This window comes from Borostomias antarcticus (assembly GCF_949987555.1).
Source record: "Borostomias antarcticus genome assembly, chromosome: 23".
NCBI lineage: Eukaryota > Metazoa > Chordata > Actinopteri > Stomiiformes > Stomiidae > Borostomias > Borostomias antarcticus.
The window spans coordinates 7,573,494-7,587,300 of NC_140256.1; the positions used below are offsets into that span (position 1 = coordinate 7,573,494).

The window sequence follows — 13,807 nt, forward strand, 5'->3', positions numbered from 1 at the left end:
CTAGTTGCTATGGACGCTGTGATTTTGGGTTGCTATGCGCGTGAGTGTGTGTGCCGCTCGGCTGTAAATGAGCTGCTTTACGTTAAGTCATTGGGAAATAAATACGCCCGTGTTTGTGGCTAAAAAGGACAACCAGTTCTTCCATTCTCGCTACAATACTATGCCCATTTTCTGTTTCTAATATCCATTTCCCACTGGACCAAAAATCACATCTGGGTTTTGTCTTCAGTGGGAAAGGAAAGGGAACTACTCAGGGCCTCAATGGGGAGAGGGCCTTTAAAATCCTGGAATGAAAGTTTTTTTTGTTTGCAATTTTTTATTTCTAAGTAATCAGTGCCATAACGCTACTTAGAAATAAAGTAAAAACTCAGAATCAGAATCAGAAATGTTTATTGCCCTGTAGTTTTTACTAAGAATTTGTTTCGGTCAATGGTGTGTAACATGGAGACAAAATTGGACAGGGTGCAGGGATGAGACGGGACAGTGAAAAGAGCACTACACAATTCGAATGCAAACCCTGATGCAAACATACAAACAATATACAAAATGGAGTGTAGTCAGTGTATATACAGTGAGTGTGCGTAATGTAATGTTTATGTTATGTTTGTGTATACAGTGTGTGTGATGTGATATGTGAGTGCGTCCTATGTAGTCAGAGGGGGACAAAAGTCTTGTTGATGAGGCTGGTGGCCATGGGGAAGAAGTTGTCTCTATGGTGTGAGGTGTTGGTCTTGATGGACCGCAGCCTCCTACTGGAGGGGAGTGGTACGAAGAGATTGTAATCTTCAATCTTCTGCAATCTTTCTGGCTGGCTTCAGGGCCCTGGAGTCGTGCAGGGCCCGGAGGGAAGGCAGGTTGCAGCCGATCACCTTCTCAGCGGCGTGCTGCAGTATGGCCTTGTCTTTGGCTGTAGCGGTAGAGTACCAAGTAGTGATGGAGGAGGTGAGGATGGACTCGATGGAGGTGTGGAAGAGTACCATCATTGTCTTTGGTAGGCTAAATTTCTTCAGCTACCTCAGAAAGTGTATCCTCTGCTGTGCCTTCTTAGTGAGAGAGCTGGTATTTACCTCCCATTTGAGGCCCCGGGAAATGACGGTACCCAGGAAGCAGAAGGAGTCCACGGTAGCGACTGTGGAGCCATTCAGGGTGATGGGGGACTGGGTTCTTCCTAAAGTCTCCAACCATCTCCACTGTCTTAAGAGCGTTGAGCTCCAGGTTATTTTGGCCGCACCATGACAGCAGCTGGTTGATCTCCCACCTGGAGGTGGACTCGTTTCTTCGTTTCGATGAGGGTGGTGTCGTCGAGACTGGCGGCTGGAGGTGCAGCTGTCTGTGTACAGTGAGAAGGGTACGGGGGAAAGGATAGCAGATCAATTGCAATCACAACTCCCAGGTAACTTTAAATAGTAGTCAGATGACTAGACAAATAGAACTACAACAGTATGACGTGCATAGCAATAGGCCTGGAGTTAGCTGCATCTCTAGGGACTACTAACCTCAAAGATTTAAACTGAGCATTAATTATTTTAGATGTATATTTTGACAAAAGCAATGTCCACGACAAATAATGTGTGAGTATGTATTTATCGTCCATTTTACGACATATGGCATACATTGCATTATTTCTAATAATCCTGTTATTGGTCGCTGTGGTTTACGATGTGTGTGAGCGTGCGCCAGGGATCTAGAGCCTGATGAAAGAGGTGGGCCAATGTTTGGATCTGGGTCAACCTTGGAGTGTAACGGACAGACAGACAGACAGACAGACAGCCTAACCCTAACCCTGGAGGGAAACAGACAGACAGACAGACAGACAGACAGACAGACAGACAGACAGACAGACAGACAGACAGACAGACAGACAGACAGACAGACAGACAGACAGAGATTGGTCATGCATTTTGCAATAGTAAATATCACTCGTTGACTTGGTCAAAGAGATGGTGAAATATTCTTGCGGTTTTCAAAAGGAATCTCTTAGACTGAGACGAGTACCAGACTCTTGGCTTGAACTGTCGCCAAGATTCAAAACTGTCCAAATCCTCTGATCATCTCCATCCTCCTCAATGGACTTTGACCCTCTCACAGCTGGAGTTGATTCTAGACAAAAGCAAAACTGTTCCTGAACTGCAGCTGGGGGTTAAGGTTTGGGCTAGGGCAGATGTAAATAGGGTTAGGTTTAGAGCCCGCTCAGCCAAATCTGCCTCATCATCCCCAATTGTACTTAGTTTTAGAGGTCAAACGTAATTCCTACCCGTTCCCCTCTCATCCCTCCATACAGCAGCAGTAAAACAGACCCCTTCTTCAGACACGGAAACTGCCCTAACTACAGCGACAGTGAAAAACTCCCCTCTGCCATATAAAACCGGTGTACTTCACTCCAGTTAGAGGAGAAGCCTCCTAAGACACTCCCCCTGCCCTTTATAAAGCCTTGTCTCACCTCAGCTGGGATTCTGCTTCAACATCTGACAGCCCTCACTGCCTCTGTTTGTCACTCTGTTTATCTGTCTACCTGTCAGCCTCTCGAAAAGAAACTTATTCACATACTTGATCAATTGCAGGGAATATTTGATTGATTCGTCTTTAGAGCACCAGGGCTATAGTCCAGGACCAGGGGCTTTCTGCAGGAGCCAGCTGCTGCTTGCTTTGCCTGTTGAGTTTGCGAGGATCTGAGTTTCTCAGATACAAAGGTTCTGAGGGTCGAAGGTTTTGAGCTTCCTTGGCTCTTAGGTTATAGGTCCAGAGGTACCGAGGTTCTTCGGTTCCAATCTGAGGGTCCGAGGTTTTAAGGTTCCTAGGTTCTTAGGTTCCAAGGTTCTGAGGGTCAGAGGTTTTGAGGTTCCTAGGTTCTTCAGTTCCGAGGTTCCAGGGTTCCGAGGATGGGCCTGTGGACCAGACCAGTGTTTGTCTCACTGGTGCTGCTGCAACTGTCTGTGACTGTGAGAGCACAGGGCATCGGTGAGTCTTTTTAGGCAATCATCTATCAGATATTACCTGGCAAGGCATGTTTGAATTGCATGTGTTGTAATGTTGCATGAATGTATCAACATGGAGATCCAAATCAGAGAAGTCTGAGATAGTAAAAGAATGCTGATTGGCTTGAGGAAAGTGTTTGTTCAAAAACGTAATTTCTCTGGAATCCACACACATTTTCCACACAAACACACGTCCCTTTGTATTACCCCTGAAATTGGGTCAACAGCAGCAGTAGCGTGTATATATGTGCGTGCGAGCGTGTGCTTTTTGCAAGTGCATGTGTGTGTGTGTGTGTGTGTGTGTGTGTATGTGTGTGTGAGTGTGTCTCTGTGTCTGTGTGTGCGTGTGTGCGTGTGCGTGTGTGTGTGTGTGTGTGTGTGTGTGTGTGTGTGTGTGTGTGTGTGCGTGTGTGTGTGCGCATGCACGTGTGTTTGTCATGAGTGTACAGTCTGTTCCAGTGGAAAGAGTTTACTGCTGGCTCTTTTTGCACCACCAATCTGCCACTCTATAAAACACACACACACACACACACACACACACACGCACGCACACACACACACACACACACACAGTCACTAGATCTCAGCAGGAGCACCTCTCAGTAGTGCTAAACGTTGCTAGTGACGGGCTATAAGTCACAGACTGGATCTCACTCATGATGTAATGCTGTTCCACTCTTGATGAATGAACAGCAGTGTGTTGTCCTGAGTACTCATAATCTGCTCTGTGCCAGTAAATAGATCTGTAAGAATATCGAGTCAGTATTGTCTGAGTGACCAGTGTGTGTGTGTGTGTGTGCGTGTGTGTGCGTGCGCGTGTTTCCTGTGTTAGTGTATGATCTGCTGGTGTCACCGGACTGCCTGCCGGACCTGGTCCAGGGGGGTCTGAGGAGCCGGGGGCTGGACGAGGCCTTCCTCCTGTCGTCCTTCAGGCTCCAGAGCAAGACCCCCACACAGCTCTACAGCATCAGCAACCCCACAGAGGCCAGCAAGTACCTGGAGTTCAACGTGCAGCCCAAGCTCAACAAGGGTGAGGTCTGACCCTTCCCGCCCAGTCTCAGATTCAAATGGAAGACGCCATCTTTTTCCCCCGTCTGACTTCGTCTCTCTGTCCCCCCCGCTGGCCAGTCTCTGTGCGTTACCTGAAGACTGACGGGCAGCACGGCACCGCCAGTTTTAACCACGCCTCCCTGGCGGATGGCAGAGAGCACCATGTGATGCTGCACGCCAGCGGCCTCCAGCGCGGACCCCCTCGCATGGCCGTCTACATAGACTGCCGACTGGCGCATACCGTGGACGAGCTGCCCGCTGCGTTTGGGGCGCTGCCCCCTGGACCTAACAAGGTGGCACTCAGGACCCTGCAGCCAAACGGGCAGGTGAGAGATATTGTCAGAGAGAGAAGTGAGAGACAGGTGAGAGAGATCTACGGAGAGGGAGATGAGAGAGATGAACAGATGAACAGCAGGTGAGAGAGACAGAAGAGAGAGAGAGAGAGAGAGAGAGAGAGAGAGAGATGAGAGAGAGACGGATCACAGATAAGTGAAAGAGAGACGTGAGATAAATAGATCAGTAGAGGAGAGGTAAACACAGCAACCCAGGTTATTGAAAACAGTGGGAGATGGACAAAGGACAGTCTCTCTCCCTCTTTCCCTTCCTCCCTCTCACTCTCTCTCCCTTCCTCCCTCTCTCTCTCTTTTCCTCTATCTGTCTCTCTCCCTGTTCCCCTCCCTGCTCCAGGATGAGTTGACTGATCTGAAGCTGGTGATTGAGGACACCGTAGAGAACGTGGCCACTCTTCAGGACTGCACCGTGCAGCAGGGTGAGTCTCTGCAGCTACTGGGTGAGAAGACTTTAGTGTAAACTCCATAAGTCCGTCATAATGCCCATAGTAGACTTTAATAATGGCTACAGTAGACTGCCACAATGACTATTGTAGACTGTCATAATCACTATAGTAAAATGGGATAATGCCTATTGTAGAATCTCATCATTTCTATAGTAGACTGTCATTGTGCCTATCAAGACCTATGTAATGTCTATGGTAGACTGGACTGTTATAAGACTGTTTCACACAGGCCCCCAGAGCAGGCAGGACTCGTATCAGATGCTAGAGCTCACCAAGATGATGTCAGAGATGAGAGACCTGCTCCTCAAGCAGGTAGAGCCACCCCCACTCCCCTCAACCCTCTCTAGATACATGCTGTGGTAATGGTCAGTTGAGTATCTATCTAACATTTTTGCTTGTTTTGTTCTGTATGGTTGATCCATGGTGAAGATCAAGGAGACAGCTTTCCTGAGGAACACCATCTCTGAGTGTCTGGCCTGTGGTAAGATCTGAACCAGAGGTCTGACCTCAAGGCCATCACTACCGTCCCATTTTCCTGTCTCACTGCACTAATGTGCTGTTCAAATGTGTAGGAGGCCTCAGTTCTTATCCTTAAGCTCTCTCAATCACCACAATCTGTGTCCCACTCTGTTATCTCAACGAAAGGGGATTGACAACAATCACTGTTGTGCTATGATGGTTAGAAATAATGTTTGACTTAAAGTTCAGTTACACATTATACTGTGCAGGAGTTTTGAACCTGTGATAATCTGCCTAGCTGGCACCAGTACAACCCAATTGACCAAAATGTGTTGATCACATAATGTTTCTCATTGTTAATGGGAAAGTAGTACAGTACTGGCTTTTACTGTACAAATTACATCAATTTGTTACAGTGTGTGTGTGTGTGTGTGTGTGTCCAGGACTGGGGAGCAGTTCATCCACAGATACAGATACAGATGATACAGGTCCAGCTCCAGGTGCGTTGTCTGAGTGTCCTCCGGGGACGTGTTTCCAGCAGAACATGTGCTTCCCGGTGCAGGGAGGGGGCTTCCAGTGTGCCCCCTGCCCCGACGGGTACACAGGAGACGGGATGCACTGCGACGATATAGACGAGGTGTGTGTGTGTGTGTGTGTGTGTGTGTGTGTGTGTGTGTGTCTGTCTGTCTGTCAGTCTGTTTGTCTCCCAGTTCCTCTGTAAACATTCCCCTTTAAAGACGTTCCTCCTTCCCTCTGGCTCATTCCGTGTGTGTTACAGTGCCAGTTTAACCCCTGCTTCCCTGGCGTGAAGTGTGTGAACACTGCCCCGGGGTTCCGCTGTGAGAGGTGCCCCCTGGGATACTTAGGTCCGGAGATCAACGGAGTGGGGGTTGCCTATGCAAAGGCCAACAAGCAGGTAAAACACACACACACACACTAATCCCCCGCACTGTCCAACAGGTTATAAAAACACACACTTGACCTACACACAGTCCAAAAAAAAACTCGAAACTGTTTACAACAATTGGCCCTCTTCAGAATCTGATGTGTTTTGGCGCATACACAATCTATCACAACTATATCTGTTTCTGTACCACCTGACAGTGCCTGCATATGTGTTTCTCTTGCCCCATGTGTTGGGTTCAGGTGTGTGATGACATAGACGAGTGCCAGGGACCACCAGCCAACGGCGGCTGTACAGAAAACTCTCACTGCCACAACTCGGTGGTAAGAAATAACCCTAACCCCAACCCTAACCATCGAATCACTGCAACTAACTGCAGAGTGCCATACTGCCATACTAGGGAACCAGCAGGCCTGAGCTGAAGCCTGGGTCTGTATTTATTGTGCCCCCCCCCCTCCCGCCCCAGGGCTCGTACCGCTGTGGGGAGTGTAAGAGTGGCTTCTCTGGGGACCAGGTGAAAGGCTGTCGAGGGGAGAGGCTGTGTAGCAACGGCCAACCCAACCCCTGTGATGCCAACGCAGAGTGTGTGGTGGAGAGAGATGGCAGTATCAGCTGCATGGTGAGGACACACACACGTATACAGGCACATTAAGGAACACACGTACACTTATAAACTCTTAATGCATATCTATCTGTATACAATCTACAGTTTTTATCGTGTGTGTGTGTGTGTGTGTGTGTGTGTGTGTCAGTGTGGTGTTGGTTGGGCAGGTAATGGCTATGTATGTGGAAGAGACACAGACATCGATGCCTATCCTGACAGCAAACTCAGGTGCAAAGACGACAACTGTAAAAAGGTACAACTCTCCTTCACTCTCTCTATACGGTATGTAATGTATGCATCACCTTCTCTCTCTCTTCCTCTCACTCTCTCTTTGTTCTCCCATGTTACTCCCTATGTCTCTCACTATTTTTTACCTTCTGCTTAAAGGAGAGAACGTTTAACGGTTTCTTGTTTCCAGGACAACTGTATGTATGTGCCTAACTCTGGCCAAGAGGACGCAGACAAGGACGGCATCGGGGACGCGTGTGACGATGACGCCGACAGCGACGGTATCGTCAACATACAGGTAAGGAGCCGACACAACGCTTATCCTGACAGTCTTCTGACTGTTACACCTTCAGGGTCTGTAACAAATGGAACACCCACATCAGGACCAGTTAGGACTGCTCTCTCTCAGGACAACCATGTCTCAGGATATCTGAATCTGTCCTGTGATTACTCGATATGTCTCTCTCAGGACAACCATGTCTCAGGATATCTGACTGTCCTGTGATAACTCAATATGTCTCTCTCAGATTAACCATGTCTCAGGATATCTGACTCTGTCCTGTGATAACTCGATGTCTCTCTCAGGATAACTGTGAGCTGGTTCCTAACGTGGACCAGAAGAACAGCGATAAGGATCTCCATGGCGACGCGTGTGACAACTGCATAACAACAGACAACCCTGACCAGCGAGACATAGACAAAGACGGGCTAGGAGACGACTGTGACGATGACATAGATGGAGACGGTGAGTGTGTGTGTGTGTTTGTTTGTGTGTGTGTTTGTGTGCATGTGTGTGCATATGTTTGTGTTTGCGTGTGTGTGCATGTGTGTGTGCATGTGTGTGTGTGTGTGTGTGTGTGTGTGTGTGTGTGTGTGTGTGTGTGTGCGTGCCTGCCTGCGTCGTACCTGCCTGCGTGTGTGTTGGACCTATTAGTGCGAGTCCCTCCATCAGTGTTTGGTACTGGCATTAGAAACCACACAGTCAAGCTAAAGCATCAACCCTGGTGTAGAAGCCTACTTTATCAGGATTACCAGCCAGACCCCAGAGTGTCTAGACTACAGGCCTCACACTCAGATGCCAGTCCTTTTCACAGTGGCCATCAGAGTGTCCATGCAGAGCCATATCTGTTTTCAACATCCCCCCAGACCAGGCCTGTCTCACATCCACATCCTCCGGCCGTTAGATCACCTCCGTTCAGGGAAAACGGGAGCTGGGTCAGCCTCCGGGCTCGTTATTTTAAAGTACCAGTAAAGCTATAAATTCTCCCAGTTCAGCTTGGAATCATCTGAACCGTTGTTTCATAATCTGTCCTCATAGCCTTTTCAGCTGCTAGATTACCCTTTTAAAAATACCTCTCATTTGTTCCATTGGCAGGAGCGGAGTGTGTGTGTGTGTGTGTGTGTGTGTGTGTGTGTGTGTGTGTGTGTGTGTGTGTGTGTGTGTGTGTGTGCATGTGTGTGTGTGTGTGTGTGTGTGTGTGTGTGTGCGTGCGTGCGTGTGTGTGTGTGTGTGTGTGCGTGCGTGTGCATGTGTGTAGGTGTGTGTGTGTGTGTGTGTGTGTGTGTGTGTGTGTGTGCGCGCGTGCGTGCGTGCGGGTGGGTGGGCCTGTGCACCTGGGCAGGTCTCCAGCCTCTTGATCGTCTCAGAACACTCAGACAGGTCATGTCTGCCTCTCCTTTAAAAAACAGTTTTTCCATGGCCAGCTTCTGCCAGGAGCCATGGGCCAATGGAAACTTGCCACCACCGGCTTTTACATAAACTCTGCCACCTGGAGGCGTAAGACCAGAGGAGAGGAGAGGAGAGGAGAGGAGAGGAGAGGAGAGGAGAGGAGAGGAGAGGAGAGGAGAGGAGAGGAGAGGAGAGGAGAGGAGAGGAGAGGAGAGGAGAGGAGAGGAGAGGAGAGGAGAGGAGAGGAGAGGAGAGGAGAGGAGAGCTACTCAGAACAGACACACCCAGACTGGAAAAATAGGTCGCCTTTTATCAGTCTGAGTGCAGATATACTTACCAACATTAGAAAGCTCAGCTCAATAAAGCCCTGTTCTGTTCTGTATCAACTCAGTGTGTGTGACTATGTGACGGGACGTCTGCCTCCTCCTCAGGTCTGAAGAATATCCTTGATAACTGCCAGCGTGTGCCCAACCCCGACCAGAAGGACAGGGACAACGACGGGGTGGGAGATGCCTGTGACAGCTGTCCTGACATGGCCAACTCCAACCAGGTAAACACAACCACAACACAACCAACACAACTTTGGCCTGCAACACAAAAGCAACCATAACAGCCACCAGGTAATAACAACAACACGACCGCAAGAAAACGAGAACCCCAATTCGGCCACACGACCGGGTTAACAATGATCCAAATGTCGTAGCTAACCCAAGCTAGCGGAATAGCCCTAGTTCTAGAGCTCTGAGGAAGAGTGTGTGATGACGAGTCGCTGTTTGACCTCCTGCAGTCTGACATTGACGACGACCTGGTGGGAGATCTATGTGACACCAACATAGACAGGTACGAGTTCACACACATGCGTGCAGACACACACACACACACACACACACACCTGGGGAAGCATGCTCCGATATGAGGATGTACTTTGGTTTACTTCTCTCAGAGATTACTTCACTCTCTCTATGTACCATCCAATACCTCCACCTCAGTGACGGAGACGGCCACCAAAACACCAAGGATAACTGTCCTACAGTCATCAACTCCTCCCAGCTGGACACTGATAAAGACGGAAAGGTGAAACCTTTTATAATCATGACCCTAACGCTGACCCAAAGCCTTTTCTAAAGATGTTTCCTCTTGTTTATTTCTCCAGTGTTTTGAGAAACTTGTGTCAATGAAACTTTAAATAAAGTTTGGTTTGAATTGTGCAGGGAGACGAATGTGACGATGATGACGACAATGATGGAATTCTGGATGAAGCTGACAACTGCCGGCTGGTGGTCAACTCTGACCAGAGGGACGACAACAGTCAGTCACACCACTAAATTAGACGGAATGAGTGTGTGTGTGTGTGTGTGTGTGTGTGTGTGTGTGTATGTGTGTGTGTGTGTGTGCGCATGTGTGTGTGTAAATCTGCTGCTTGCACATACAGTACAGTAAATGGGACTGGTACAAACCATGGCTCTGTGTGTGTGTGTGTGTGTGTGTGTGTGTGTGTGTGTGTGTGTGTGTGTGTGTGTGCGCCAGATGATGGAGTTGGAGATGCGTGCTCTGGGGATTTTGACCAGGACCAGGTGATTGACAGGATAGACACCTGTCCTGAGAACGCTGAGGTCACGCTGACAGACTTCAGAGCCTACCAGACGGTGGTCCTGGACCCCGAGGGCGACGCCCAGATCGATCCCAACTGGGTGGTCCTAAATCAGGTGACTTTGGTTACATGACTCAGCGATAAGACACGTCCAATCATAATTTTCCTTCTCTCAGTACAGAGAAGAGGAAGAGATTGTGCGTGCGTGTACAGTATGTGTGTGTTGGTGTGTGTTGGGTGTGTTGGGTGGTGTTGTACTGTAACTCTCTTTTCACTCCCCAGGGTATGGAGATAGTTCAGACCATGAACTCTGACCCGGGCCTGGCTGTAGGTGAGACCACCAACTCTCTCTCTCTCTGCAGCTGCTGCTGACTGCCAAGCATGGAGAACACACATCTGTCACAGAATGTGGTGTGACTGTAGCTTGTTGTGTACTTGTACTGTATCTCCGTTGTAGTAGTTGTGTGCAGTAGCATTTGGCTGTGGTTTAAGGGTTAGGTTGAGGGTTAGCTAAGGGGGAACATGTATAACCTGAGAAGGTTAGGGTTAGGGTCAGGTTAGGGTTAGGCTTACTTGTGTCACCTCTATGGCATGTGCAGGTTACACAGCGTTCAGTGGAGTGGACTTCGAGGGGACGTTCCACGTGAACACGATGACGGACGACGACTACGCCGGCTTCATCTTCGGCTACCAGGACTCCTCCTCCTTCTACGTGGTGATGTGGAAGCAGACGGAGCAGACATACTGGCAGGCGGTACCCTTCAGAGCCGTGGCCGAGCCCGGCATACAGCTGAAGGTGTGTGTGTGTGTGTGTGTGTCTGTTGTAATTCTACAATCATGTCTCAAAATGCTTCACTCAATAGAAAACATCTTGTTTTCCCCTCTCTGTCTCTCCCCTACCCTCTTCCCTCCTTGTCTGCCTCTCTTTCCCCCTCACCTCTCCTTCTCTCTCTCTCTCTCTCTCTCTCTCTCCCTTACTTCTCTTACTCTCTCTCTCTCTCCCTTACTTCTCTTACTCTCTCTCTCCCTTACTTCTCTCTCTCTCTCTCTCCCCCTTACTTCTCTTACTCTCTCTCTCTCTCTCTCTCTCTCTCTCTCTCTCCCTTACTTCTCGTACTCTCCCTTACTTCTCTTACTCTCTCTCTATCTCTCTCTCTCTCTCCCTTACGTCTCTTACTCTCTCTCTCCCTTACTTCTCTTACTCTCTCTCACTCTCTCCCTTACTTCTCTTTCTCTCTCTCTCTCTCCCTTACTTCTCTTTCTCTCTCTCTCTCTCTCTTTCTCTCTCTCTCTCTCTCTCTCCAGGCAGTGAAGTCTAAGACGGGTCCAGGGGAGTTTCTCAGGAACTCTCTGTGGCACACAGGTGACACTAAAGACCAGGTGCGTCTGCTGTGGAAGGACCCCAGGAACGTGGGCTGGAAGGACAAGATCTCCTACCGCTGGTACCTCCAACACAGACCCCAGATCGGATACATCAGGTACAGTAGTACGAAATACACACACACACACACACACACACACACACACACACACACACTCATACACATAGATTATGAGTGGTTGTGTGTTTTCTGGGCCCAGGGCTCGTTTCTATGAGGGTCCGACACTGGTGGCAGACTCGGGGGTGAGGATCGACACCACCATGCGAGGAGGAAGACTGGGCGTGTTCTGCTTCTCTCAGGAAAACATCATCTGGTCCAATCTGAAGTACCGCTGCAACGGTGAGTGACAGCCAGCCTAGCCAATCTGCAGCCCCGGTCAAGCAGCTCCAGCTCCGTGAAGTGTAGAAGTGTTCATATGCTCTGAAATCGGTTAGCCCAATGTCCTCTGTGTGTCCTGAGTTTCTCGGCAGGAGTGTGACTCTTGAGCTGCAGCGTGTGTTAGTGTGTGTGTCTGTGTGTGTGTGTACAGTAGGCCTATGTGTGTGTCTGAGTCTCTTTTCTCCCTCTGCCCAGACACCATCCCCACTGACTACCAGGAGAACAGCACAAAGCCCTCCAACGAACAGTGAACGCACCCCCACAGCAGCAGAGAAAGAGTGAGGGAGGAGGGAGGAGAGGAACGAGAGAAGGGAAGAAGAGAGGAAGAATGACGTGCGGGTTGACAGAGGAGAACTGAGCGACGAGAAAAGATGCTCGAGAGAGTGGGAGTACAAAGAGAATACCAAAAGGGAGTAAAAATTAATACAATGATTAAAGTACAGGAATATTTATCAAAGGAACATTGACAAAATCATTTTCAACAGTATTAACCTTGTAGTGAAAGACGTATGTACTGGTTGAATTTGCTGATAATAAATATCTTGAGCATTTTTAGAGAGGGTGTGTGTGATGAATAAAACTGCTTGTGGAGTGTATTCTAATAGAGGAAGAAACACATGGAGACTATTATAGTGCCAATACCCGTGCTAATAATACCAGCATGTCAGGCTAATCTACGTATCTAGTATAGACCTATTGGTTCTCAGGGCTTATGGAAGGCACACAGTTGGACATTGCCCACCAAAGATGTCATCACTCAAATCATAATGTCTGACTCAGTCATGTGATAATCACGGTAAGTTAACCTCAAATCATAATGTCTGACTCAGTCATGTGAAAATCACAGTAAGTTAACCTCAACACAGTCTACACATGTCCACCACCAGTGCATCCCAACTGGTAGCCCGCACAACCACAGAGCGCCAGATCACATGCTCTCATTAATCCCTACTAGGAACTGGCGATGCAAATCACTGGTCAGACAGTAGAATGCTGATTAAAGAGAATAGCAGTGGTATAGCAGTGGTATAGAATGCTGATTGGTCAGAACAGGCTGATGACAGTGGTTTAGAATGCTGATTGGTCAGAATAGGCTGATGACATTGGTCTAGAATGCTGACTGGTCAGAACAGCTGATGACAGTGGTCTAGAATGTTGCTAGCCTGGGTCCAGACATTTGAATCCGCCCACTCCTCAACGAGTGTTGCACCCCTAGATAACAGTACGGTATGTGCCTGAAAACCACAATTAATAAGCCCGTTCATTAATATTAATCGTCACAAGTTTATTAAAAGATTATCTTTTTTCCTAAGCATAAATATTTTCGCTAGAAATGTAGCAACTTTCCAGTTGTTTTTATATGCCTACCCATGCATGTACAAATGAACATAGATACTTAGGATCACAAGTTCTATATACTGAAGATACTGAATTGAAGCATGGCAACAAAATAACACATTAATGATTTATTAATTGATGTTTGATGAGAAACATAAACAAAAAATACTTACAGTTTAAATGTGTTTGTACAGTAATAGCAAAACATTTGAAAAAGTGTTTCTGTCCAGGAATGCTGCTTTTGATGTGGTATCGAGTCACAAAATGTGTGGGAGAGAGCTTGAGTGATGCTAGTCTCTACCCTCTGATGCTAGAGTCTCTCTGTCTCTCTCTCTCTCTCTCTCGGAGGAAAGGGAAGCTCAGAGGTTTCACTCCCCAGCCATGTGCTTCCTGTCTGCAGCCAGGACACTAGTCCCCCATCCCTCCCTCCCCC

The 13,807-nt window shown here is 48.3% G+C and overlaps 1 protein-coding gene across 1 annotated transcript; it reads left to right on the plus strand.

Moving 5' to 3' along the window:
- Positions 1 to 2,879: 2,879 nt before the first annotated feature.
- On the plus strand, positions 2,880 to 12,287 carry thbs4a (thrombospondin 4a; the record flags this gene model as incomplete). Its single annotated transcript, XM_084457486.1, has 23 exons — positions 2,880 to 2,958; positions 3,808 to 4,005; positions 4,104 to 4,351; positions 4,713 to 4,831; positions 5,064 to 5,133; positions 5,251 to 5,302; positions 5,724 to 5,917; positions 6,059 to 6,196; positions 6,427 to 6,507; positions 6,651 to 6,803; positions 6,937 to 7,041; positions 7,207 to 7,314; positions 7,602 to 7,761; positions 9,117 to 9,235; positions 9,473 to 9,525; positions 9,675 to 9,759; positions 9,897 to 9,993; positions 10,213 to 10,391; positions 10,559 to 10,607; positions 10,876 to 11,072; positions 11,582 to 11,754; positions 11,858 to 11,997; positions 12,232 to 12,287. The coding sequence occupies 23 exons, from the start codon at positions 2,880 to 2,882 to the stop codon at positions 12,285 to 12,287; spliced, it is 2,853 nt and encodes a 950-aa protein (XP_084313612.1).
- Positions 12,288 to 13,807: the final 1,520 nt, after the last annotated feature.